General features: G+C 42.2%; 1 protein-coding gene across 1 annotated transcript in view; it reads left to right on the top strand.

The window, feature by feature from the left end:
• Window positions 1–11,882: 11,882 nt before the first annotated feature.
• The window catches only part of LOC109465170 (procollagen C-endopeptidase enhancer 1-like), a 20,056-nt gene continuing 4,729 nt past the window's right edge, over window positions 11,883–27,209 (top strand). The window contains exons 1-2 of the mRNA XM_019762316.1: window positions 11,883–11,931; window positions 24,958–24,999. Coding sequence (XP_019617875.1) covers window positions 11,883–11,931; window positions 24,958–24,999 — 91 coding nt within the window. The remainder of the gene's footprint in view (window positions 11,932–24,957; window positions 25,000–27,209) is intronic.

Genomic DNA, 27,209 nt, shown 5'->3' with positions numbered 1-27,209 from the left:
TCGCTGTCACCAAGTACAGTAGGAGCATTATCATTAGATAGCTTTAAACAATGTATAGAGATAGATGTTCAAGGGTTAGGTGTAACAAGTCAATCGGTATAATGTAGCCAGCTGCCGTCGCGCCGCGTGCCTGCGAAGGTGGTGTGTTACGCCGAAGGGCGGTTATACCGGCTATACTGATACAAATGCAGCTGTAACGTTAGGATGCATGTGTACGCTCAGATAATCAAGCTATCACGATCACTTTACTATACGGTCTATTAAGTAATTCGACTTCTCCTCGGTTCTCTGTGATGGTCGAAAGTTAAAAACAGCCATGTTGTACATGTAAAAGTAAATGTCCATTGCACCTCCGAGGAATTGTAGGGAACAGTAGCGTTGACACGACATGTGACGTTGAGATGCACTCCTACTGTAACAACTGTAGTTGTAGAGGTGTCATGGGGAAATACACATCCTCTGTGACGCTCACACCTGCAACGGCTCTGACGCAGGGGACGTCAGGACATTTTGATGTATGGAGCATCTTTTTTTATTTGATTTATTGAAATTGCAACAGTGCAAAACACGTGGGACACAGGCAGCTGTTGCTGGTGTTGTGTCCCACACATACATTGTAGAAACAAATACATGACAGACAACTCATTTTTACCTCAGTTTAGTGGGGAAGGTCGTGTAAAGTGCATTTCCCAAGGGCACAAGATCGGTGGCATGTCAGGATTTTTTTTTATACCCCAACGTCCAGCCATCCTCTGTGACAAGACCACGGTGGTCCGGGCGTGTCAAAAATGCATTAGCTTAGGATTCATGGTCCGCTACAACTGCACAAATCGACTTTTCCTGTGTTGAATATGGATATGCCGGGTAATGGGGGCCGCGGGGGCTAATCCTAGCTCTGGGTTGATCTTCTGAATTATGCCCTGCTGAACATCACTACACCGCTGGCAACAACTTTTAACCTCTGGTCTTATAATTGGACTACTGACTCAATTTTTACACGCACGCCAGAATACGCCACTATATAGACCGGGAGAATCGTTCTTAAAAAAAGTTTACAAGTTTTGAGTGCGAAGAACAACGGCGGTTCCAATAGTTAACAACTTGTAGCCTAGTATAATATAACTAGTACCACGTATGTTGTCGAATATAGCATAATATTAGACGTCTCTTATATCATTGTATTTTCCTCGCCATACTTGCTGTCTGTACTTGCAATTAGCCCTCGGTCATGTATTTGAAAATAAACTTTAAAAGTAGTATAATTGGGCCACAGGCTCAATTTTATACACGGACGTCAAAATATATAAACTTTAGCTGAATTTTTGTGAGTGTTCAACAAAATGTATAGTTTCACGAGCTCTTGATCAATAACGCTTTCGAAACGTAAATCGCCTTGTTACACCAAGTAAACCACGATATCTGAAAATTGCCATTCTAAAAAGTTTTTGTTGTTGTTTATAAGAAAATGTACAGTTTCACGAGCTCTTCAATAAAGCCTATAAAGCCTCTAGGGTGGAAGTGGCCTTGTCACAGCCGTAAAAGGTGTTTTCTTAATTACAATGTTGCGGTACTGAAAAGTGTTAGTTTTTACAGACGGCGCTATTGCTTTACAGTTGCATACGGCTGCGGCCGGCCTGTAACACCAATAAAGTTTTATCCCCGGAACGTGACCGGCAGTAAGGAGTGATGTGCCCCGAAGCCAAGGCGTATACATGTACTGAGAACGTACAGTAGGAAAGTTCTCCCATGCCCTTATATATGCATAGCATAGGGGTGGTGCCAATATCCATTTCTGTAGCCCTTGGGCGACACACAGTTGTGCAGGGCACTACAACAGGGGGCTAGTCCGCTGGTAGTGCTGTGTGTTTGACCTTCCCACACTCTTTCTCATATGTGCTGAGTGCTAAATACAGAAGAAGTGTGTACCATTTTTAAAGTCTTTGGTATGACCCGGCCGGGGTTTGAACTCACGACCTCCCAGTTACAAAGCGAGCACTCTACCAATTGCACCGGGTTCAATAGGCACATAGTATAATTAGAAACCAACACTGCGCCACTGCAGATTTACCAATGGTAGTAAATGTCAGAAAAGTCGGGTTATGTTTACTTTGTAAAACGTACTGGACTTTACAATGGTAGTAAATAAAAGACAAAGTCTGGTGATTTGAACCCCTCACACCAGGAAGGACCCCTACTCAATTTTGTTAGGTCCGAAATTACCCAACTTTACTGATTTTGACTACAATTGGTAAATCTAACCTTTGTGCAGTGTGCTAGAGAAGACGAACTAGATGAAATGGTATTGCTTTCAATGATGCTGATGGAACTACACAGTCAGTGTATCATGTCTTCTTATACAATAAGTTTATGATAAAAGTATGTTTTATTGCATTATTGCAGTTATATATATTTTTGACACTGTGTCAAACATTTGTGCAGTGTGCTAAAAAAAACAACACTAGCAGCGTAGACCCTCTAACGAACGCCCGATAAATATCATTGTAACGTTTCACTTATAAAGAAGTTAAATAACATATTGATATAATAACAACTAAGTATTTAAGCCATGACAACCAATGGAGAAGACGCCCGGTGCATATCTTTGCAACGTATTACTTATGAAGAAGGGAAATTAATATGTCACGGTAATTAAGTCACAAAAGCCCCACTGGAGGTCGAAAAGACCCCTGTGAATATCTTTGCAAATTATGAAGAAGAGGAATTTATCTGCCATGGTATTTTAGGCACGGTAGCCGTTAGATTCTCCTCCATTGCCCCTGGCAGCCCTGCTCACGTCTCTGATATGCGGAGGGCAAACCGCGCGTGCGGATCAGGAGACCGTCCCGTCCGTCGGTGTTCTGGTCAGCCTGACTTTTTTTTCCGTCATCTCAAATTTTTTTGTTGCTGTTGACAATCCTAGAAGGGCCAATTTGAGGGCCAACCTTTGCTTTAATTTGATAGTGTGTTCTAGCCAGTGCCCGTGTTCAACCTCTGCTTGGAGAGTAAGAACACTGGCGCATGTTCCTCAGGTGCGGGAGGGAGTGCTCACATCACCATCAAGTGCACGCCTCGCAAACTTTTATGTCGGCAGGAATCCTCCCGCCGGGCGCACTTACTTACGCTTTCCACAGACGTACTAATCTTATTATCCCCGCTATGGTAATTAAGAAATACTTGCTTGGCCAGCTGTCCGCAATGATAACGGTAATACATTCTCCCTGCGTGAGCCCGAAAACAGCGTGGTTTCGACCCTGCAGCTCTCTCGTGATTAAAACCGGCTCGACCTTGATTTTCCCTCACAGTAAAATCCGACAGATCCGTATTTATAGATCCTCCCCACGTCATGTGGCATTATGTAAGTAAAGAAAGGGAGTAACAGTGCCTCGCTGATTACTTTTCTAGACTGGTCGATAGTCTAAATACAAAACGTGCAACAGAATCCGTAGTAGAAGTGTGGGGTGTAATTAAGTGCCGTTGTCTATATTTGGGGAACGGATCAATCCATTGATCTGAAACCAGGACAAGGGCGCCTGGCCATGTTGTTTCGCTATGAATCAGATGGCTTGTATTATCCTTACCTTAGACATTAGGCCCTCCTGTGCCTACAGGCACATTGGGCAGCAAGTTTCCAAATGGGTCGAGTAGCTGCTGCTTCCTCAGCCTCTTCCCAGGCAATGTTGGCCCTCTTGAGGTCCTCCTGAAATGTTCTTCGCCAGGTGTTCTTTGGCCGACCTCTCTTCCTTCTGCCCCCTGGTGGCACCCAGGTCATGGCAGTCTTTGAGTGGCGCTGGCTTGGTAGGCGTAGGATGTGGCCTGCCAGTTGCTTGTAATATCAGCATTTCCTAAACAAAGTGTTGAAGGCCGAAATTCAAATAAAATCTTATGTTTATTAGGTATATATTTTAGATGGATTGATTCCTTAGGAATGGTACAGCAATGTAAAGGTACCCAAATTTGAATTTGAATTAAATGGTTTTGGTCATTGGTCCTGACGAAATTATATGAAGAAGAAAGTTTATTGCAAATAAATGCCCGAGGGCTAATTGCAGTTACAAACAACATAAGAAAGAAGATACAGTGGTATGTGAGACTATATCTACGTCTAGCATTATACTATATTCTACAACATACATATGGTACTAGTTTTACTGGGTTTGACTTATTCTTTTTAAGCAATGGAAGACGAATTTACCCACTTCTTCTATAATATGTGGGTTCTTTGATTTTAGTAGTAAAATTGTTAACCTTCATGGTGATAGCGTAGGTCTGGTCCCTTTCCACTCGACTGGGATTGTTAAGTGACCGAAATTGGATATATGTGACCCCTGATTTTATAATTGGAATGTGACAAACTATACAGAAGTATGCTTTGAAAAACAAAAAACACAAGAAAAGAAAAACGTAAAAAGAATTAGTTCTTTATCGGTAAAATTCTCGAATATTTGGTAGCTCATCGGACAAAGGTTCCAGTGGAAAGGGGGTGTTAACAAACTAGAGGCGTAATAGAAATGTGGGGCGTAAGAGAGTGGAACTCACTGTCACCAAATACAGCAGGGGCATTGTCATTAGATAGCTTTAAACAATGTCTAGAGTTAGAAGTTCAAGGGTTAGGTGTAGCAAGTCGATCAATTTAATATAGCCAGCTGCCGCCGAGCCGCGTGCCTACGAAGCTGGCGTGTTACGCCGAAAGGCGGTTATACCGGCTATACTGATACAGAAGCTGGTGTGTTACGCCGAAGGGCGGTTATACCGGCTATACAGATACAGGAGCTGGTGTGTTACGCCGAAAGGCGGTTATACCGGCTATACAGATACAGGAGCTGGTGTGTTACGCCGAAAGGCGGTTATACCGGCTATACAGATACAGAGGCACGATTCGCACCCGATTCTGTGCCCCTGGCTATATAGCTATGGCCAATTCACTCACTCTCCATGGGAAATGGACGTACATCGTGCAAAGAGGCGATTTCTATCGAGGTATCCACTGGCTCCAGAGGGTGCTCTTACAGCCAGACGTATGCAGTAGGCTGTTCTAATCCGCTAATGGTTATTTTACGTGCCCGGAGCTTCTCTTCTGCCTCGCTGAACCTTTGCTCTCTCATCTCGTCCCAACACTCCCAAACAACTTGTAAGGCCACGCAGTTTTTTTTTTTCATGTACGTAATCGTGATGTTATCACGACTTCTCGGAAATGTTGTAGTCTTGAAATTGGCACTACGCCTACTATAATGCAATAAGTTTATGGCAAAAGTATGTTTTATTGCATTATTGCCATTATATACACTTATATACAGTAGGCCAAACGTGTATGGCAGTGTACGCGCTCAGCTTTACATTGTTTTGACTATTACCGGTACAAGACTGATGTATCCTACATTTAGAGCTAGAAAATATCATCAATAACGGTATGTGAGTTATATGATCAGTTGTTACAAATATGCGCCGTGTGTTCAGTTGATTTAATTGTATTTACAAATGCAGACAATTTATTTTCCTGACCTGCCGATTTATTTTTTGGGCAAAACAAAATAAAGTACATATCTATGACCTCTCCTTATACAAAAGGTAGTAACAACAGTAAGAGAAAAGAAAGAAGCAAATCAAGTATTAAAAACGACCTGTCTTCAAAACCACAAAACCAAAAGTCTGCAACTGTCTGTAAAAGTTGGAAATCACATGAAATCGTACAGTTGTGAAGTAAGTTTAAACTGTAATATCCAACACAATAAATTGGACTCACCCAAATGTTTGACTGTACAATTCTCCAGTCTTTGTCAAAGAATGAGCAATCCACCGCTTCTGTGAGTTCAATTTATTGTGTTGGATATCACAGTTTAAACTTGCTTCACAATGATTTCTACCAACACAGATGAACTTTTGAAGATAAGATTTTACAGACAAACGACAAACTTTACAAACAAATTTTACAGACAAATTTTACGACAAACGACAAACATTAGTTAACCCCGAGAATATTTGAGCAGCAGATTTGTAGTCTCCAGAGGATGTCACCAGCGTTGTGACGTCTGTTTGACCTGAAGGGACGAGACATCGTAATCCGGTCTTGTAAAACTTCCCGAATGTACTGACAGCGGCCGGAGATTGCGTGCGGGGAATAGCACCTCTGTAATAACATTGGTCCTGAAATGGGATTCGGTGAACGTTTGCTGCTATAAACATGTATGAATGGTTTTGAAACGCACGTAAAAGTGTCTCAATGATGTCAACCGAAACGGCCGAATCGCGTCAAGACATTACATTAGAACTGATTGAGACACGTTTATAAGCAGAGCGTTTAAAGCAGTATTTTCCGTGATATTACTTGTAGATAAAATCGTTAAACAGCATTTACGTTTTATAGTTTTTATATGCATAACATGTCCCTCCTAGGTAAAGCTTCAAGCACATCTTTCAAGCAAAAGTCATTAACAGGATAAATTCTACGTACTTGGCACAAGCTTCGTTTTCGAAGTTTACCCCATGAAGAATTTCATCAGGTTGGTAAATGGCTTTATAACAACGTTCTATATTCGATACCAAAGAGATTTTACAAGTTTCGGTGAGTGTCTGTCACCTTGCTCAGGGCAATATTGGCTGGTTCTAGTAGCCGTAGTGCTTTTGGTTGTGAATTCCACTGCACGAAGAGTTGCCTTTATCAATGGTAGTAAATGCCAGTAACGTCGGGTAAGGCTTACTTCTTAAACAGTATCAGGCTTTACAATGATACTAAATAAAAGTCCAGTCCGCTCGTTTCGGACTTAACAATGGCAGTAAATGAAATTACCGACCTTGAATTTTATTTACTACCATTGTTAAGTCCGGTGGTGTTCAGAAAGTAAACAGTACCCGACTTTACTGCCATTTACTACCATTGGTAAATCCAACTTTTCGTGAAGGGGAATAAAGATGTTACATAACAAACCCAACAAAATTAGTATGTATGTTGTAGAATGTAGTATAACTTAAATTTTGTATATAGTCTCTCATATCATTGTATTTTCTTTTTCATACATATTGTTTGTATATGCTCGGGCATATATTTGCAATAAAACTTTCAATATAACGTTGCCTGAAAAACTTATATATTGAGTTTATTTGACTTCGTTCACATTTCAGTAAAATACATGGCAGCTTCATTTGTATAGTAAAAGATGTTGAATTGCACATTTTACATGATCAACATGATAACAAATCTATATCTATATTACATGATCAACATGATAACAAATCTAAAAAAAAAACTAGTAAACAATGACATATTACAATGATGATAACATTATAAGGAATTGAAAAGGTTCTTAATAAGCTGTAATAATTGATGTAATAATTGACACTTGGAGATTTTAACAGGTATATTTGTTCAAGAGGTAAGTGAAGTACGGGATAGGGCTGTTTTTGTAACGGTTTGTTTTTGCCAGTGGGATGCAGAGTTGCTGGGAACTTTTAAGGTTTTTAGCATGGACTTCCGATCGGGTTGAAGGTGCTCAGACGACCTGTAGCTAGCGTTTAGAGCCCGCCCTGTAGACCCCAAGTCACCCGGTCAGCGAATCTATCCATTTTCTAAAAAGTCTAACTGTAAGGCTAATATCTACTCAGCGTTAGCAGAAAGTCACCTTTGCGCTCCCTACGTATAATTTCAAAGGTTATAATATGCGCCGGTCGCGGGTAATTTGGCTCCATCGGTGAAAAATTGGAGCCGCCGTCGCTCATACTAAACTAGACCGGGCAGATTAGGCCATACCAATTCAATTTGTTGCTTCTCGGATTTTTTTTTCAGAAAAAATGTGAAGCGACAGGCCAAGGCACCCCATGATAGCCGGAAATGTTACGATATGAGCCATAAAGTCAACATACCAGACTGGTTTATTATTAAAACAATAGATTTTGAACTTTTAATGAAACAAAGTTACTATGTTACATTGAAAAACTTTAACAACGAGGAAGAAAAGGACTTTCTTCAACCGTTGGGGTAAAAATGTCTTTCATTGAGCATTTTGCAGTTTATTTATAACCTACGTCGATGAAGGTTAGACATCCAGGTAATACTATACGCCAAAAAGCAGTTACTCAAGCAACTGGATGTGATTTTGGAAACGCCAGACGTTTCAGCTAGCATCCACTAACTTTCGTCAGTGACCGAGAGACCAGAGGGGAAATGCAGGTTTACAAGCACACCTATTGATCGATATGCAAATAAAGTGAAGACAGATTTTTGGAAGTCGAAAAAGGAACAAAAGTCAGACAATTCAAGACAAGATAATGCAAATTAGTCAGAAAGCTCCTGTTATACAGAACAGGAGCTTAAGTGTTGTCTGTCCTCGGGGCTGGGAGTGCCAAATCCCAAGTGCCGGAAATATTTACTCGTAGCCCCCCTTCCCTGTTGAGGGTGGGGTTGTACATATAACCTACTTTTTTTAAATGGACAGGGCGAATCCGAGGAACAAGAAATTAAATTGATGTGGCCTTAGTGCAGCGTTCACATCCATACACGTCGGAGCGCCGGCTCAATTTTCACATGAACCTCATGCAGGATTTATAATCCAGTTAGCATGATACTGTTCTAAAGGTTGATAATTGATACAGTGTAGATTGCGGTAAATGTAATTAAAGGCCAGATGACTTGGACCCGAAATTCATCTTTCGGACTAGGTGCAAATAACACTCAGGTGAAAATTAGTATTGTCTCTTGTATTGGTGGCGGCATTAATATAAGTTGAAAAAACTTGAGTGTTCCGTCACCACGTCTTGTGATTACATATTGGAAATGAACAAAAAAGGCCCGGGATAAAGCAAGGTTCTGCATACAGCGATGCACACCATGCAGACACCGCGGAACGTGACGTGGATGGTAAAAAAGGTACCTGCGGTCGAAAGGGCGACCTCGCCGCAGTGTTATATTCTCGGGGAGGTCGCCGGAGTGAGCCGCAGGTCATACAGACACGGCGTAACTCGGGAGAGTTTTTTTTACCTCCATGAAAAATAGAGGTATTGTTTTTGGCGTGTCTGTGTGTGTGTTTCTGTCTGTCTCTGTGTCTCTGTGTGTGTGTCTTTGTGTTTGTGTTTCCGCGCATTTGCAGTCAGCATAACTTCATAACGCCTTTATGGATTGTGATGATATTTAGTATGTTGGTAAGTCTTAGGAAGACGAAGGTCAAGGTCAAATATGGGCCTCCTGGGGTTCCTTGGTACTGCAGCAGAACTTCCGTTTTTTGTGCTGTGCAGGTACTCTCTCTGCATGGCACTTGAGAGCTTCTTTTTAGAAACTCTTTTGCGCCAATATTTAAGAAAGTCTGAACCAGTAACACCTAGCTTCTGTACACAGTAAACCAGTAACACCTAGCTTCAGTGCACAGTGAACAAGTAGCACCTAGCTTCAGTGTACAGTAAACCAGTAACACCTAGCTTCTGTACACAGTGAACAAGTAGCACCTAGCTTCAGTGTACAGTAAACCAGTAACACCTAGCTTCTGTACACAGTGAACAAGTAGCACCTAGCTTCAGTGTACAGTAAACCAGTAACACCTAGCTTCTGTACACAGTGAACAAGTAGCACCTAGCTTCAGTGTACAGTAAACCAGTAACACCTAGCTTCTGTACACAGTGAACCAGTAACACCTAGCTTCTGTACATTAGTGATATCTAACTTCATTACACAGTGAACCAATAACACTTAGCTTCAGTGCATAGTTCAACTATTAACCCCTGAGAGTGAACGTCACTCCGCTGATGTGTACCATCATCCTACCGGGACGCGACACCGAGCGTGACATTACACGGAACAAATTGAAAATTTGATAATAATTGTTTGATTGCCTCGGCTGTTCCCGGGAGAGACGTATGTAACTATTACCGGTCTCGAGGACGCATCAAAGAGAACTGTGGGGTCGCGTGGCGTAAAGACAGAGCGTTCGGCTGGGAACCAAGAGGTCCGAGTTCGAATCCTGCCATGCCACCGATCCTGTACCCTTGGGAAAGGCACTTTGCACGGCTTTACTCACTTCACTCAAGTGAAAATGAGTATTGTCTTGTCTTGTATTCGTCGTCTGCATTGGTGGCGGCATAAAATAAGTTGATATAACTTGAGTGTGCCGTCACCATGTCTAGTCATGAAATGTTGGAACAAAAAAAACTGTGGGGTCGTGTGGCGTAAAGACCGAGCGTTCGAATCCTGCTATGCCACCGATCCCTTGCCCTTGGGAAAGGCTTTACTCACTTCACTCAGGTGAAAATGAGTATGTGCATTGTGCATTGTCCGTTCGTACGTTTGCCCTCTGCGTTGGTGGCAGCATAAAAATAACCTGAAAAACTTGAGTGTGCCATCACCACGTCTTGTGATGAATAAAAAACTGATGACACATCTACGGAAATCTCTAGCATCATAAAAGGAGGGAAAGGGTGTAAAATATGCTGACTTTGCAATTACACATACGTCAGGAGGAATATCTGTTCCGTCTGCATTGGGGATTTTCTATTAGCGAACGTTATCACATAATCACTGCATTAGGAGTCTAGAGTCTACTCTGTGTAATTCATTTACTGGGCTGCTCAACACTTAATGTCAGTGCACACACATACGGGCATGGACTGGTTACTTTTCTCAACAGGCTTTGGCGTATTTCACAGGCCCCAGTCTTACTAAGCATGGGCCTCTCCTAATATGCTAGATCTTTCCAGACGGGCTCTCTAATTATAACCGTCCTATAGAGAGTAGGTAAAGTAATTGAAACCGATCCTGTAAAAAATCCCGGGGAGTGCGCTAAAAGTCCTGGGCGGGCAGGCAGCCTTCCCAACACCGTGGAGATGTCAGCGAGGATACGATGGCCTGGCTGCCAGGGTACTACTGGGAATGACCAGGGGATGCAGTAAAATGATTTCTAAAATCTGCAAACAGATGGCGTTAGCGTATAAAGCTAGCTGAAACATAATCTCCAAGCTGATATTTTGGTTTGGTGACTTTACAAAGACAGTATCAAATTGGTCTGGCAGTTACCATTGGCCAGGCAGTATCCACTAGCCAAGCAGTATCCATTAGCCAGGAAGTTACCATTTGACAGGAAATTATAATTTCTTAGGCTTAAAAAAGATACCAGTAAAAAAAAAAATGCCCAATAAAAACGCCTAAAAACACGTCAAAATAATCTCCAGCCTAAACCTCTGCTTGGAGAGTAGCCGAAACACAGACCGGGTGACTGGAAGCAAAAATTGCTTATTGCTTCACTAAATCTGAGGCAGCAGACCAGTGATTCCTACGCCTACGTGAGCCTCGTGGCCATGCGTATGTAAGGCTAGTAGGTACGCTGGGCTCGAAATTCATTTTTGGAAATAGGTGCACTGGTGCACCCAACCAAAAACATTTGGTGCACAAAAAATTGTTTGGGTGCACCATAAAATAAACCAAGTAGAATGTCAGCAAAACTAGGTATGCTTTGTTTCTAAGGAAAAGTACTATAAGAATGATTTTTCAATTTGACAATTAGATGTTATTATATAAGAATATGCCATATACTACTATAGTATACAATCTCGACATACATAAATATTTGGGTGCACCAGTGCACCCACAGAAAAAATTGGGTGCACAGCTCCAAATTTGAGTGCACTAACGTGCACATGCCCCCAGTATTTCGGGCCCAGGTACGTGCTGCCGAGATAACTCAGCAAATAATAATATAACCAGTTTTATCGAGGGATGGGGAGCTGTTCAGGGGAAGCAAAAAAGAATTATCACCGAAGATAAAACAAATGCCTTTAATAAATATCGCCATGCAGTAAAACGTGATTAGGATTAGTTTGAAAGTGATGATGATCGTACGGTTCTGTAATGTCCTGCCCTTTCCCTGTTTTATGGTAGGTACCCGTGAGTACTGACACCAGAGGTCATGATGGCTATGAGAGACCTGGTCATCTGTGTGGTCATCTACTTCTGCCTGGGTGAGTATATACCCTCTCTTTGTTGTACTTCCACAGATTACATTTATGTCTTCAATATTGGCGTGGGTGACCTTTAGGTGGCTTTGAATCTTTATTGTCTTCGCGGCGGTTGGCTTCATTCATATCGTGCTCCGTACAATTCTCTTAGATGATCATAAATGTCTCTAAATCTGACGGTGAGGAATTATGGCGCCAAATCATCTTTAGATAAAGTCATTCTAAATCTGTATTCTATTCGCATTAATATTTTAATATCTGTACGCTTTGGGCGAAATCCGCATGTGTTGGACATATCTTCTTGATGTGGAGCTTCACATTTTGTTAACATTTTTGGGAAATAACCACCCAGAAAGCTTGTATAAGAGATGAAAGTCAGTGGATTGGTTTATTAGGCAAAAGGATGAAAACGGTCTTAACCATACTGAGTGGTTTCAAATTTAGTCTGTTCTGTGTACAGGGCTGCCTCTGATTGTGAGCAACCGTGACACTGAATCACTTTCAAATAAAATAAACCGAAATCTCAACAACCTACATGGATTTGTGTGAACCTTAATGTTATAATTGGAATATGAGGCAAAATATGACTTAAAAGACAAAGTAAAGCACACAAAACTCGTTAAGCAATATGCCAAATCTTTAGGTTTTTTTTTAAATCTACTTCATCGGTCACCACAAAACAAGGCTCATGGGAGCCACTTAAAATGTTTTGGGTTACAGAACAGCCAGAGTGGACAGATGTTTGTTGGCCTTAGACTTAAAGAGTTTAAGGTTATACTCATAGGGGAAGCAATCACGAGGTAGCTTATTATCCCATAGTGATGTTGTTCTTGGAAAGAAGCTTTTAGCATGGAACTTCCTCCTAAGAAGTGGAGAATGGAGGAAGAAAGGGTGATTTGCTTCGGTGGAGGTGGCAAGACGTGTCCTTGTTGAGAATTTTCGAAGTGCTGCCTCTTGGGAAAAGAGGTGTAAAACATTTCTGTCGTCGGTACCACGGTGACATGTCTCACATCAAGGTAACTCCAAGTAAACCGATATGTTCCTTAAGAATCAATTCCTGGCAGATGGTGTGGGGAGCAGTAGAGATCTCCCGGGAACACGTAAATCGGTGGACAGCCTCTCGGACAGCGTAATCCCCACCAACCTGAGGATGGGCTGACCCGGTGTCGAGCCGGATACATGATCCTGCAAAATACATGACTCCGACTCTACTTTTCAATATACCCGAGACAAGGGGTGGGAGGGGTCTAGTCGTGATGTGGGAGACTAAACCTAACCTAATTTAACCTAACCCTCTGCTTGGAGAGTTAAAATTATAAAATTTTAATGATTGAACAAGCAAGTTTTAACATTGTACTGTAACGATCTTAACTGTAAATGTATAATTCTCGTTAGACTGACACGTCTGTACTTAAAAACAGCCTCACGATTCAGCCCTCCACGGCTGCCAGGAGGCATGTACTCAATAAACCAGTCTACTACTACTACAGTAACTGCTACTATTATTACTACTACTACTACTACTACTACTACTACTACTACTACTAACCCTAATCGTAACTCTAGACCTGAACAATCATACCAACTGTAACTCTAACCCTAACCCTAACTCTACCCCTAGCCCTAAACCCCAGACCTCTCACACATGTGGCAGCTGCAGTATTTGGCCCAACTTCCCCGGCCATTGCGACCGGCCGGTGCGATATTGCCTTATCTTGCCCGCCGGACGTTGATGGATAATTTGTAATAAGTTCGTGTCTTTGATAGAGGTTCTCCTTCGCGAACCGCGCGGGCCGTGGCGACAGCTCGGTATTTTATGTCATCTGAAATATGAGTCGCAGATGACACTTCAAGGTGCACGTGCTTCATCATTGGAGCCGTATCTCAGTTATACCATCTGCGTCATCTGTTCAGTCTCTGTGTGTGGATACAGACATGATGATGTTTCACGGTAAATAAAGTGGCGTAGAATGGCTGAGTTGATATATAGGCGATAGGACACCATGATCAAGAGGTTGTTTGATCCCTGGCATTCCTGGCAAGACTTTGTGTATCAGTACCTGTATCTGTATAGCCGGTATAACCGTCCTTCGGCGTAACACACCAGATTCTGTATCTGTATAGCTGGTATAACCACCCTTCGGCGTAACACACCAGCTTCTGTATCTGTATAGCTGGTATAACCGCCCTTCGGCGTAACACACCAGCTTCTGTATCTGTATAGCCGGTATAACTGCCCTTCGGCGTAACACACCAGCTTCTGTATCTGTATAGCCGGTAGAACTGCCCTTCGGCGTAACACACCAGCTGCTGCATCTGTATAGTAGGTATAACCACCATTGAGCGTAACACATCAGCTTCGCAGACCTCGCCAATGTAACTTTACCTCACTTAATTAAGCCACTTAACCATATTTTCCTGCTCCATCCAGGTCTAAAACGGGTACCTGACTTCGGTTGGGGAGGCAAACGCGGTAAAAAGTCATCTAATACTGTGTCCGGGACACTGTAAAGTTACAACCCACTCCCCTAACCGCCTCAAAAAAGTCTATGAGACCTTTTACTCGTATCTTTACCATGGTAAATGGCTCTCTAACCAACATCTCTGACATATTGCCGGACAGCTCCATCCTGATTTGGTCCGTCTATTGATCGGCAGTTGATATGTGAACAGAATAAGCTCGCTGTATGGATTTTGGGTGGTCACCCATTATATTGTCTGCCAATACGATCGGCAGTTAATGCCTAAAGTGGACCGATCAAAAAGGTACGATGGACTTAAATTAAACGTGGCAGGTTTTTGGGGATCGGACCTCGAAGAAATCATTCGATTGACCCAATTCCTACAATCGGGCAAACTCAAACGTTACTCAACTATACTAGAAAATGATTTATAATTTTTTACAGGCAGTGGGAAGTGTATTATGTTTTGGCTACGTGAAAAAAAACAGACAGACAAAAAAGTCGCAGTGATAGGAAACCACCAACTTTGACTCTGGATTTTCTTTCAGTTAACTTTTCATTTCGTTCTCTCTCTCTCTCCTTTCTCTCCCTCATTCTCTCTCTCTCTCCCGTAGCTGTTGGTCTGTCGTAGCTAACAAATGGCATGGTCTGGAAAAGACACCGGGGCTTTTGCTTCAATTCGCACAAGAGCAACGGATTCTTCGGTACCCATTCAAGCAAAGCCGTCACGTATTACATAAAATAAAAATGTGCATTTTCCATGACCCGAGCCCGGCCTAACAAATTAATGGTAAATAAATGGTAAAAAAACCGTTCAAGCAAAACCGTCACGTAACCTAAAATAAAAATGTGCATTTTCCATGCCCTGAGCCCGGCTTGATCGGCACCGCTCCGCCCCGGAGGCGGCCCGGAGGTGTTAACCTGGCCGCCAGCGTTATCGGAAAACTTTTTCGTTTGAAGTGGGTGAGCTGTGACCGGATCAATGCCCGGGCTTACCACTTTGCGCAAAGGGCAGATGTAAATGTTGTCGACTTTTAAGTGAAGGGGAGTGCAGGAGAGTAAGCCTTCAGGATCAGTTCTAGCGTAGAGAAAAGGGCCAAAGCTTCGAGATATCGCTCCGGCTTTTACATCTCAAGAACGCATCGCGTTGCCATGTAAACGCAACAGTTGATACCTGCGATCTGTGAATTTATGGGTCTAAATTAGCTTGATGTTTCTGCGATATTTTAACACGGATACACGTTCGCACAATATGAAGACGTTAAACGTTACTAAGCGCAAGTGAAAGACAAAGACTAAACCACGCCATACAGTTGTACATACTTTAATTGATTCTGCGTCAAGCGATGTTACATTCCGTCACTGCGCGCCAATCCTTCTCTCAACCGGGACGGGGGTCGATATAGACTTTCTACAATCTTTGGTCCATGCTCAAATGTAGTCACGTACTCTGATGGAGTGGGTCAGATAACTAAAAAGTAGAAAGTTCCAGTGAGTCTATTTTTTGAAAGCAGTTTGGTTGTTCCACACTATACCTACCATACGAATGCTTAACAGTAATTGACTCTCGGCGTTATCCAACGGCACACCTCTGTAGATGACAAAACAGACAGATGGGCTAGAATCTGACGCTAGTTAGGTGGTTAGCGTACATTATACACCTCCCCCTATTCAACATCGTCCACTTCTTACAAACAGCACTTGACATGCCAGAGGAAATTGCCGATTGGAACCATATCGTGACAATCAGTAGACACCTAAAGGCCGGACTAAGAGACTTCATTGCGCTGTTCGCCTCTATAACAAGACAATTCACTAGTAGTTGTATAGTTATCTACTAGTAGCTAAACCCTACGTGGTAACCGCATATTGTGTACAGATTTTAATTGTGTAATTGTTTTCGAAATATTTTAATTGTGTGCTTGCCATGTTTCATGTGTACAATGAAGAGTGTAACCAATCATTGTTTTTAATGCGTTATGTACGTATGTAATAGGGACGAAATTCGCGCATTTGCCCGCGAGAGCCTTACCGAATAAAATTTGAATTTGACACTGTTAGCTCCATCTAACGCCAGGCCTGCGGTAGACTTGTGATGTGGGCCGTTTGACAGCGGCTATGACTTGACTTAAGACCATCAATCACTATACGGCGTTTCATGGCACTATCAATCGTCGACCACTGTCCGTAATGGACGCACACCTACAGCCGAGTCGGGGGAGATTTGCAAGCAAATGGCCTCTTTTCATTAAGCAGTGTGGAGTGGTCACATGTGTATATACTGACGAACTCAGACGAAGGAAGCAAGCGTGTGACAATGCATAAGGAATTTTGCAGTGAAACTCGCACCGGTTAGAAATACCTATATCAGGACTACAGATAAACGGTCACAATGCATTACTAGTCTTCAAGCAAAAGTTTGGATTTTGGCTTATTTTGGTGTGTTTTAGGCTTTTTTTCGGGCTTTCGTTTTTGCACTTTCTTTTACGAGAGAGACCAGGGCAAAAAAACTGCCAGATAGAAAAGCCTAAAAACACGCCAAAATAAGCCGAAACCCAAATCTCTGCTTGGAGAGTACACATTCATGGTATACGGCTACTATATGCTGTATATCGCACTGTATGTTTAAACAAATTTGAAAGTAGCCCATCTTTTCGATTTAAGTTTAAAACTAGAGTTCCACGATCTCATACCTTCGCCAAATGATGTTAGCCTTTATGACTAAGAAATAATAGATTAATCCCCCTGATTGTGCAAATAGGATCCTATATTGCATCAATTATATCTGCTGATCATATTCTATACCAGAAGACAGTCTTATCTTATCAATGCATGCCATTATAGCATGTCCTCATAAATTATGCAAATGAGGTCCTTATTTGAATAAGTTATGTTTAATTATGTTCACCTTCACATAACTTTCAAATATCCCAAGTATGAAATTCCAGACATTACCAATATGTAATTATAACATTTTCTCACTAATTATGCAAATTAAGTCTTCATTTGCATAATCAATATCTTCCTGTATTTCTGACGTTCTGAATTACATATGTCACAAGCTTGAATAGTCCTATCATGGAATGCAGCTGATTTATAGAATTTCCTCATTAATTATGCAAATTACATTAATATTTGCATAATTGTAATATTATTATGTCATGCATCACTTCAGCTACCTACATGCCAAAACTCAGGACGATCCATCAATCGGTTCTTGAATTATCCGCCTTTAAGCAGTTTTCAACTAACACCCCTGCAGTTCCAGAGCAAGCAGCTAGGGGGCCCAAACTCACGTCACTTCTTCCCTATCACAAGAGCTACCTACCATCCAAATTTCGTCAGCCTAGCATGTCTAGATCACAAGATATCAAAACCGGAAGTTCAGCTGCAGTACCATAACAAACCGCTAGGTGGCCCAAAATCTAATCAGTTTCACGTCTCATCAAGACCTACCCACCTACTAAATATCGAGACAATCCATCCAGGCGTTCTCGAGTTATCGTGCTCACACACACACACACACAGACACAGACACACGAACGCCTCTGAAAACATAACCTTCTTGGCGAAGGTAAAAATCACACAAGTGATTGGTGGAACACTCATTACTTCTGGGCTCGGAAATATTGCTTTGGATGGCTGAGTAGGTTGACAGCACTTGGGTGGAGGGACGATTGACAGGCAGAGTGGCAAGAGGCCAAGAGTATCAGAATCCGACCGGAAACCAGCGGTAATTATCCGAGGTCTGCACACTTCCCGGAATAAGCCACGGATTCCAGTAAGTCGGAAATCTCCGATACCTCATTATCTCCAAGCAGATCCCTTTCGGTGGTGGCAAAAAGACAGTATCAGAGTGGCCAGGCAGTATCCATTAGCCAGAGAAGGTCCGCGGCCACCGACGGGGTGTAGCGACCAAAAAAAAAAAACACCCGGCCATATATAAAAAGGTAACGATCATTCCCCACAACCTCTGCTTGGAGAGTAATTATCTCCTGCGGTATCAGCCCTAACAAGGGTTGCGGATTTCCAGCGTGCTTTATAAGCCCGTTTGTGACCATAACTGTTCCCCTCCCAGACCGACTAATTGGTGTAACCCTGACTATTTCCCACTGTAACACCCCTAATAAGGGATGTGGCTCTCCTGTAACAACTGTGAGCAGTAAAAAGTCCACTGTGGCCACTAGAGTTGTTCCCTTCCCCAGTAGGCTTCACCACATGTAGAAGTGGTATTTAGCAACGACAGCCAATGCAAGGTAAATCTGGTAAAGGTTGGTTTTGGCATTTGATGCTTTAGGCAACAATCATATATCATCATATACCATTATATATGATGTATATCATGATTACCTGGCGGGCGTCGTTGGTGTTTAGACGAACATTCCAAGACGTACCTGGGACTTGATATGTAATTGATATGTAATAGTTTGAGTTTGAGAGTTTTAGTTATAGTTATAGTTCTAGTTATAGTTAAAATAGCACCTGAAGTTAGATATGCAGGCCTTACTCCACAAAAAGCGAAATTTAACTACAACGGTTATAGTACCCGCTAAAAATCTATCCTAGCAAATTTTATCGCAAAAAACAACCATTACCAGACTTGGCTGGCAATCCAGTTTAAGTTTATTTATTTCACCAGCAACTACACTCAGATTGAATAAAAACCCGTTTTTCAGGCAGAGCTGTGCATACATAGTAAAAAATAACAGACTGTACACTATTATAAAAAAACCATGATGACATACCACAAAAGAACACACACAGTTTCACCTCTCTATACATTCATGTCATAACAATTCCTGACTGAATTTTACCAATCCCAAAGTCTGGCGTTTTTTAGTGACAGGTTGTTCCATAGTTGGGGACCGTAGAATCCTAAGCTCCCTTTCTAATTACCATCAATGGTAAATCCCACTCTCCACGCACTGCTTAAAGAATCAGGAAAGAGTGACTGGTGTAACCCAGACTACGTCCTGCAGGAACTGCCCTAATTGGAAATGTGGATCACCTGTGGGAAACTGTACACAGTTTAAGCCCTCTGTGGCCAGACCCTAAAGTCTAACAGGCTAACTACGCGGGCTATGGGGAGAATTTTTGCCAGGGGAGTTGGGCCACTACTTCCCCGTGAAACTGTTACTCTAACCGCGTCCCGACCTCCTGGGTAATCACTGAGCATAGTCTTTCTACCTTCCATAACCCCTTGGGGAGGCCTGGTGGAGGCTACTGTTTTTGCCGTTTGTTTACTATCCTTCCTTTGTAAGCGTCGTGGAGGCTACTATATTTGCCGAATTCTAGTATTCATAATCGTTTAAGAAGGCCCATGGGGTACTAAACAGAACCGTTACGTTCCCGTCCAACAGCACGTTGCCGTGAAGGCAGTAGAGTTAATCCATGGAGTACAGTTGGGTCTGTGCGTAACGTTTGGGATCGACTCGTTCGCGAGAAGATCGGCGCCACAAACACCCAGGCGACTTCGACCGACTCCGCCCAGTCTGTGCCCGGAATACCGTCAACTTTTAAACCTTCTCCCGGGGATGGTAATGCGCTTTTCTGCGCTGATATATATAGTTGTGAAGTTGCTTGACAGTTGCCGAAGCTAATATATGGAATGTACCAAATATATGTTACGTAACAAGCTATTCACATTTCTCGAATCAGGTACAATAGATTTCAAGAGTCTCAAAGTTGGAGACAGATTTGAATATATCTTTACATGTAATGGTCCCCACATCTCAAAAATAGGTAGACATATAAAGGAATGCTTTGCTACTAAAAAAAATACCGAAACTTGTGATTAGCCCACTCGATTGCAACACTTTATCAAAGACCTGTGATATCCCTTATTATTTGAATAATTATGATGTAGATATGTTAGGTTTTATTTGGCATTAGGTCTTATTCAACACATTTATTTTATTGTTTGTTACTCTCTTTATGTAGTTTGCCATACATTGTACCATCGTTCAATAAAGTTCTTCTTCATATGGAGATGTGTGCATGTGCCCTCCACGGCCTTGGTCTTATAAAAATACGTGTCCTACATGTATACATGGGATTTGTCTAATTCACCCTAAACACCAATGAATGTTTATGTGCCCATTCCCCTGGTCACCCCTGTACGTATCTTTCACAGTCCCATCTAGTTTACAGCTAATAAGTGACATATCAAATTCCGATGCGATTAAGTCGTATAGCGTTTTCCAGTTCGGTAAGCCACGAAATGTATAGGATATTCCCCCACTGGCGGTCTTTATACAACCAGGTCGCGGTGTCAAGCTCGGGGGTATCGCGTTTGTTACGTTACGGTGTACGGTCACATTCGGCGAAGGTCGTTGTACGATTTTGATGCCGTAGAATTTTCAAGCATACTATGTCAGAACCGGTGCAATAGCTCAACTGTTAGAGTGCTGTTCAAACCCCGGCCGGGGCATACAATCATCAAGCCGCAAGCATCAGGGCAGATGCATGGCGGCTGCAGACATGTCCCTCCAGGATGTTCTGTTTTCTGCCAGCGCTCTCCAGTCAGTTCTGCTGACCCCTAAACTGTCCAGCACGTTGGAAACCTGGTCCTCCCATCTGCTCCTGGGACCGCCTCTAGGGCGCCTCCAAGTTGGATCTGGAGCTGTGGTGATCAGCTTGATCACTTCCTGGGTGGGTGTAGCTCTACACCCACCCGGGTCAGACTATAAATTGCACACACTTCTTTCTCTGCTTAGCACTCAGCACATATGAGAAAGAGTGTGGGAAGGTCAAACACACGGCACTACCAGCGGACTAGCCCCCTGCTGTAGTGCCTTGCACAACTGTGTGTCGCCCAATGGCTACAGAAATGGAGATGGGCACCACCATACGCTCTGAATAAGGGCACGGGAGACCTTCCTTCCTTCCTTCCTGTGTCAGAAGCAACCACATGACAAGGATCTAAGGCAGCCCTTTTCACCTGAATATTGCTGGACACACACACGACTTTACCAAGAATGGACTCAGTCTGAGATTGTAGGATGATAGTACGACGATGTTGATGCCTTAGATATTTAGAGAGGGCTGCCAGAAGCAACTGCCGACCAGTGTCCAAGGAATATTTTGAAACCTGTTCTGAAACAGCAGGAGCTATTTGAATAATTTGCATCATCTTTGTCTTAACTTTGGTTTTCTTTTTGACTTCCAAAAAGTTTGTCTTCACTTATTTGCATATCAATCAATAGTTCGTGCTTATAAACCTGCCTTTCTGACAAGTCTTCAGTGTCACAGACGAAAGGTAGTGGATGCTACCTGAAACGTCTGACCGTTTCCAAAATCATATCCAGTTGCTTGAGTCACTGTCTTTTTTGCGTATCTTATTACCTGGATGTCTAACCTTCACCGACGTGAAAATGTGTGAAAATGTCTGGAACATGACAAAGGCCGTATCTGAAACATATTACTCGAAATCTTTAACGGCTTTTATCTCCAAATTGCCGTTGAAAGTTTCTCGGACTATCTAACTAGTATTTATGGGCTCCTCTTGCAACCTAAAAGGTTTTCTGGTCGAATCTTCCTTCAGTCGAGATCGTTTTTGCCCATGAAGAATTTTCTAGACTATTCCAGGCGCAATGAGGGATAACGATATCCAGACTCGGCACCATCGTTATAACTCAGACGGTGGCGGAAATCTATCATCGTGCAGTAAAGCGCCGAGTTCAGGAGAGGTGCGGCAGGAATTTCAGGGATGGGAGATTCCAGTATGATGCATCATGTCGCTATAAAAGCTATACCGGTTCAGTGGAGACTGTGCAAGTACATGTATTGTACAAAGGGTGCGGGGGAAAATGAAAATAAGAATAGTTTCATTTGTAATCATGAGACTGGAAGACTCAGCATTTTGTTAATAGTTGCCACAATTTATTACCGAACTTTCTTTATCTACAAAACCTTAAAAATCACAAAACTAGCTTCTTATTAACTTACAAATTTACAATAAATGTCTTCCGTTGCACTATTCATTAGCCATTGTTCAGTAAAGGTGCGGCAGAAATTTCAGGGATGGGAGATTCCAGTATGATATATCTTGTCGCTAAAAAAGCTATACCGGTTCAGTAGAGATTGCGAGTAGGTGTATTGTACAATGTGTGCAGTAGAAACTGAGACACATTTAATTTGTAAATAGATCATTATGATACTCGAAGAAACAGACGTTTTGAAGTAGTTATCATGATAATTTCTCATCGATCTTTCTTCATCTAGAAAACCTTAAAAATACATCCCTACTAAATTACAAAAGTAGCTTATCATTAAAACGCTGTACTATTCATTAGCAACTGCTCTAAAAATAATTCACCCCGGCCCAGTAATGTACGCAGAAATACCAGATAGATCTATATGATAGTCATTTTCTCACCTCTTTACATTCTGTGTACCTTCGGACATGGGTTTGCAAATAAATCAATTGCAGATGTACGGTGTAAAACGCAGCTGTCACCTCATTATGGGGTGCATTTCGGGACAAACTTTTGTCAACGTCACGTCGAAACTCCTAGGATTGACCCTCGCGGTAATGTAAAAATTGATCAAACGTTTCGGATCAGGCAGAAGTAGACGCTGACAGGGCCGGTGAAAGGCGCGGTGTGAAAGGTTCCCCGCGGATAGAGCCCTCATCAGGCGCGCCTCACACTCACTCAGTCCCATCGTTCGATCTTCCGCAGCGTAATTCTCCCGTTTGGACCTAATCAGTGGATATTAAAGTCTTAATTACAGCGGCAACAGGCAATCCAATTTCGCGGCTCCCGGCCGTCAGCCGAACCCAAATCACGCTAAAACGTTGACAAATGGCCTTGATATTAGTGAACTCTGCCGTTACCGGGGTAATGGATGGGATCCCGGCTGTAAAATGAATGACATGATGGCAGCGGCACAGGCAACGAGACACTGTAGATCGGTTTTACACACATGCCGATACTAGCGTACGTGTCTCGGGGGACAGCAAAAATGCAGACGAGTTATAAGGATCATGGTTACATTTTCAAACTATGTAATTATGTTTCCAAATGTTTCAAAAAGAGAGAAGAAATGGCAACTAACAGTAGATGATAGGTAGTATATAGTATTGTTGTAATGTATAGATTCCTAGCAATTAGCATTTAGAATACAGCGTTCCAGTATGCAATACTCATGTTTTGCATGCTGCATGTCCTCTTGTGCATTTAGCCCATCTGGGCAAGAACATGCAATAAAGATTCATATCATTAAGGTTGGAATCAAATTTTCCCACCTATAATGTATATAGACCATATAGTGTATTTACTGAGTGTATGTTTATGACTTTGTTTTTCTTCCTACAACGTAAGCGATTTTCAAATCAGCACCGTTGCTTCAGTCTTCGCCAGACTAATTAAGAACTTCCTTAATTAAAAAAGTTCCGTGAGATAGTCATCAGTACGTCGATGAAGGTTAGACATCCAGGTAATACGATACGCCAAAAAGCAGTTACTCAAGCAACTGGATATGATTTTGGAAATGATCAGACGTTTCAGCTAGCATCCACTAGCTTTCGTCAGTGACTGAGAGACCAGAGGTGAAATGCAGGTTTATAAGCACAAACTATTTATGGATATGCAAATAAAGTGAAGACATTTTTTGGAAGTCGACAAGGGAAGAAAAGTCAGACAAGTAAAGACAAGATGATGCAAATTAGTCAGAAAGCTCATCAGTACTTCAACCAAGGTCAAGGTTTTGAATTTAAAAAAGGTTTTGTTATTCATACATGACCATGCAAAGCTTCTAAAAAGCAACAGCCACGAAAAGTCGCCTAGGGCAAACATTCTTAAACAGCTTTCACATTTGCATATATGATGGTTTAAAACGCCTTGGGATATCCATTTGCACGATAGGGTGCATAATTTATATAAAACACAAATAAGCAATATTCTATATATTTCAGGTTCCTATATGATAATTAATCACCCCATCTCTTTAGTGGGGGTAAAGACTAAAACTAGTTGATGTGCAAAATGAAGCTGGTAACTGAACGGCATTGCAATATGATATCAATGATGGTAGATTTGCAATGTGGAGTACAGTCTCCAGGTGGCATTGTTTAGAATGACATGCTGCCATCTAAAATATAACATGAAACAGCAGGTGTGTTTGTGTAGGGTACTTTTTTAAAAAATCTAGTTTGAAGCTCAAGTAAAGATACGCACAGTCATGCACATTTGATTAAGATGTTCCCAAAGAGGCTGTACAATTGGAGCATTTAATGCACATAAAAGTCACCAATTTCCAACTTTTTTAATAAGCTACCTCGTGATTGCTTCCCCTATGAGTATAACCTTAAACTCTTCAAGTCTAAGGTCAACAAACATCTGTCCTCTCTGGCTGTTCTGTAACCCAAAACATTTAAGTGGCTCCCATGAGCCTTGTTTTGTGGTGACCGATGAAGTAAATAAAAAAAAACTATATTCAAATATTCATGTCTAATTTATAGGAATACCATCAATCATGCTTAACTTTCCTGCATGCAGTGGGAACATTATATACCTTAATTGTGGGAAAGTTTTCCATAGTTTGAATTTTGTTTTTTTTTCTCCAGCTGAGGGCCTCGCAAGATGCAGCCGGTCAAGGCCATCTAAAGGTGAGACGTAGCATCAATTTTCTTGTTATTTCTTGAGAGATCTTCATTACGCCTTCATCAATTAAAAATGTGATACGGTAAGTATCTCGTGGAGTCGTGTGGCGCAACGGCAGCGTGCGCGACTCGGAATGAATGGGTCCCGGGTTCGAGTCCTGACATGCCACCGATCTTGTGCCCTTGGGAAGGGCACTTTACACGACTTTCCCCACTAGACTCAAGTGAAAATGAGTATTGTCAGTCCAGTATTCTTTTGTTCCGCGTGTATTGCACTGTTGCAATTTCAATAGATCAAATCAAATGAATTAAAAATTTAGCAAAAATTTTTGTCCCTAAAACTACATGTATATAGACTCATGAAATGGTTATTAAAACAGTGGATCTCAACTCTCAAACGACACACCAGAATTAAAATATGTGTCTGGCTACGTGATATGACATGTATCCTTAATCTTAAGGGTCAAGTACCGTATGGTCTGTTTTGTATGGTTGTCCTTCCATCAAAAAAATATAGCTTCTCATTTTTATTCTTCTCATTCTCATCCCCATGTCATTGAACCCGAATGAGACAAAAAGAAATTGAGTGTGATTAATCGCTGAACTCCAAATTGATAGCTTCTCAGTTGTATTCTTCTCATTCTCATTCTCATTCTTATGTCATTGAACCCGGCCGAATGAGACAAAAAGAAATTGAGTGTGATTAATAGTTGAGCTCCAAATTGATAGTAAACCTGCGGTTGGCGGCAAATAGCTGCCTGTAATCCGCCCGTCCATCTTCCCGGTACGTTTTGTGTCGGCTGAGCAGATGAGCAACTCTCCAAGCAGAGGTTTAGGACTAAGCTTATTCTGGACGAGCTTTTAGGCGTTTATTGGAGTTTCTTCTTTTTACGCCAGCCAATTGATACTGCCTTGCCTATTTGGTACTGTCTTCCCAATATGATATTATATTTTAGTCACCAAGCGATCTGCTTGAAGAGTAGGGATGAGGAGGCTTGAAGCGTGGTGTCAGGAGACTCCATTTCCTAATGCGACACTTCATTGACGTACTGGTTATGCCTTCTTCGTGCACCGCACCGAACCTCTGCGGTGTTCGATGACAACATCTAAGGCTGTAAATCTGTTCTTAATGGCCCTGTTCCCGCAAAACAACAGCGCTAACGTGTCCCCGGGGAGCATTAACCGAGAAAAAGAGCAGTCGTACCGTAGTTCATACCGTAACGCAAACGGCGCATCTGTTTGCGGTGAATGGATTGCCCGACCTTCGTTAATGAGGTGGGAGATGAATATCATATACTTCTGCAGTCTGTTGTTGGATAATGGAAGCCATCATATCCTGAACCGTGCCTGTCTGGGTCTAATGGATCATGGTTAGGACCAGGCATGGTTCTGGATAGTCTCTATAGAACGTAGATTTGCACCAGGCACGGTTCTGGATAGTCTCTGTAGAACGTACCTATATTTGCCCTAGATTTACGCGGAACCGTGCCTATCTAGGTATTCTATAATGCCTGAATAGATCATGGTTAGAACCGTGCAAGGTTCTGGGTAGTCTTTGCGTATCAAAAAACGTAAAAAAAAAAATTGCCCCAGCCCCAGAGCTATGCGTGGACTATCCAAAACCGCGCCTGAGCACGGTTCTGAATAAAGTACGGTTCTGGATACGCGTGGACTACCCAGAACCACGCCTGAGCATGGTTCTCTGAAAAATGCCTAGGTCACATTTTCAAACCGGGGCCAGGCCGGGCTGTTTGTATGAACGAAAAACTAACAATTCATATCAATAATATACAGAAATAGTGCCCATGATTATCATAGAAAACGTTTCCTTGTTTCCTTGTCTCTTATATCGTACTTTTCATTCAATAAGACTGCCCGGCCGGGCCCCGGTTTGGAAATGTGACCTCAGCATTAAGTACGGTTCCGGATACAACAAAACAGACGTTTCTGCTGAAAGGATGTACCGGAAGAGCTCCGTTCCTGCATCGATTGCGCCATGAATAGTCGGACGGTGTCAGAGACGTATGTGTGAAGGGTTCATGAGTTAATGCACTTCCGTTGTAAATGGGTGGCGTCGCTTCGTGCGGATGGGTGAAGAATCTGCCGTGCCAAAGGTGCAGATCCCTTACCCGTTGGACAGGAGAGTTATGTCTCCACTAGCACGGTTCAATCGACGTTTACATATTTATATACACATATATATGTATGTGAGAGGA

This window comes from Branchiostoma belcheri, unplaced genomic scaffold (genome assembly GCF_001625305.1).
Source record: "Branchiostoma belcheri isolate BF01 breed outbred unplaced genomic scaffold, Haploidv18h27 scaffold15, whole genome shotgun sequence".
Taxonomy (NCBI): Eukaryota; Metazoa; Chordata; class Leptocardii; order Amphioxiformes; family Branchiostomatidae; genus Branchiostoma; species Branchiostoma belcheri.
This window is presented reverse-complemented; position numbering and strand designations above follow the sequence as displayed.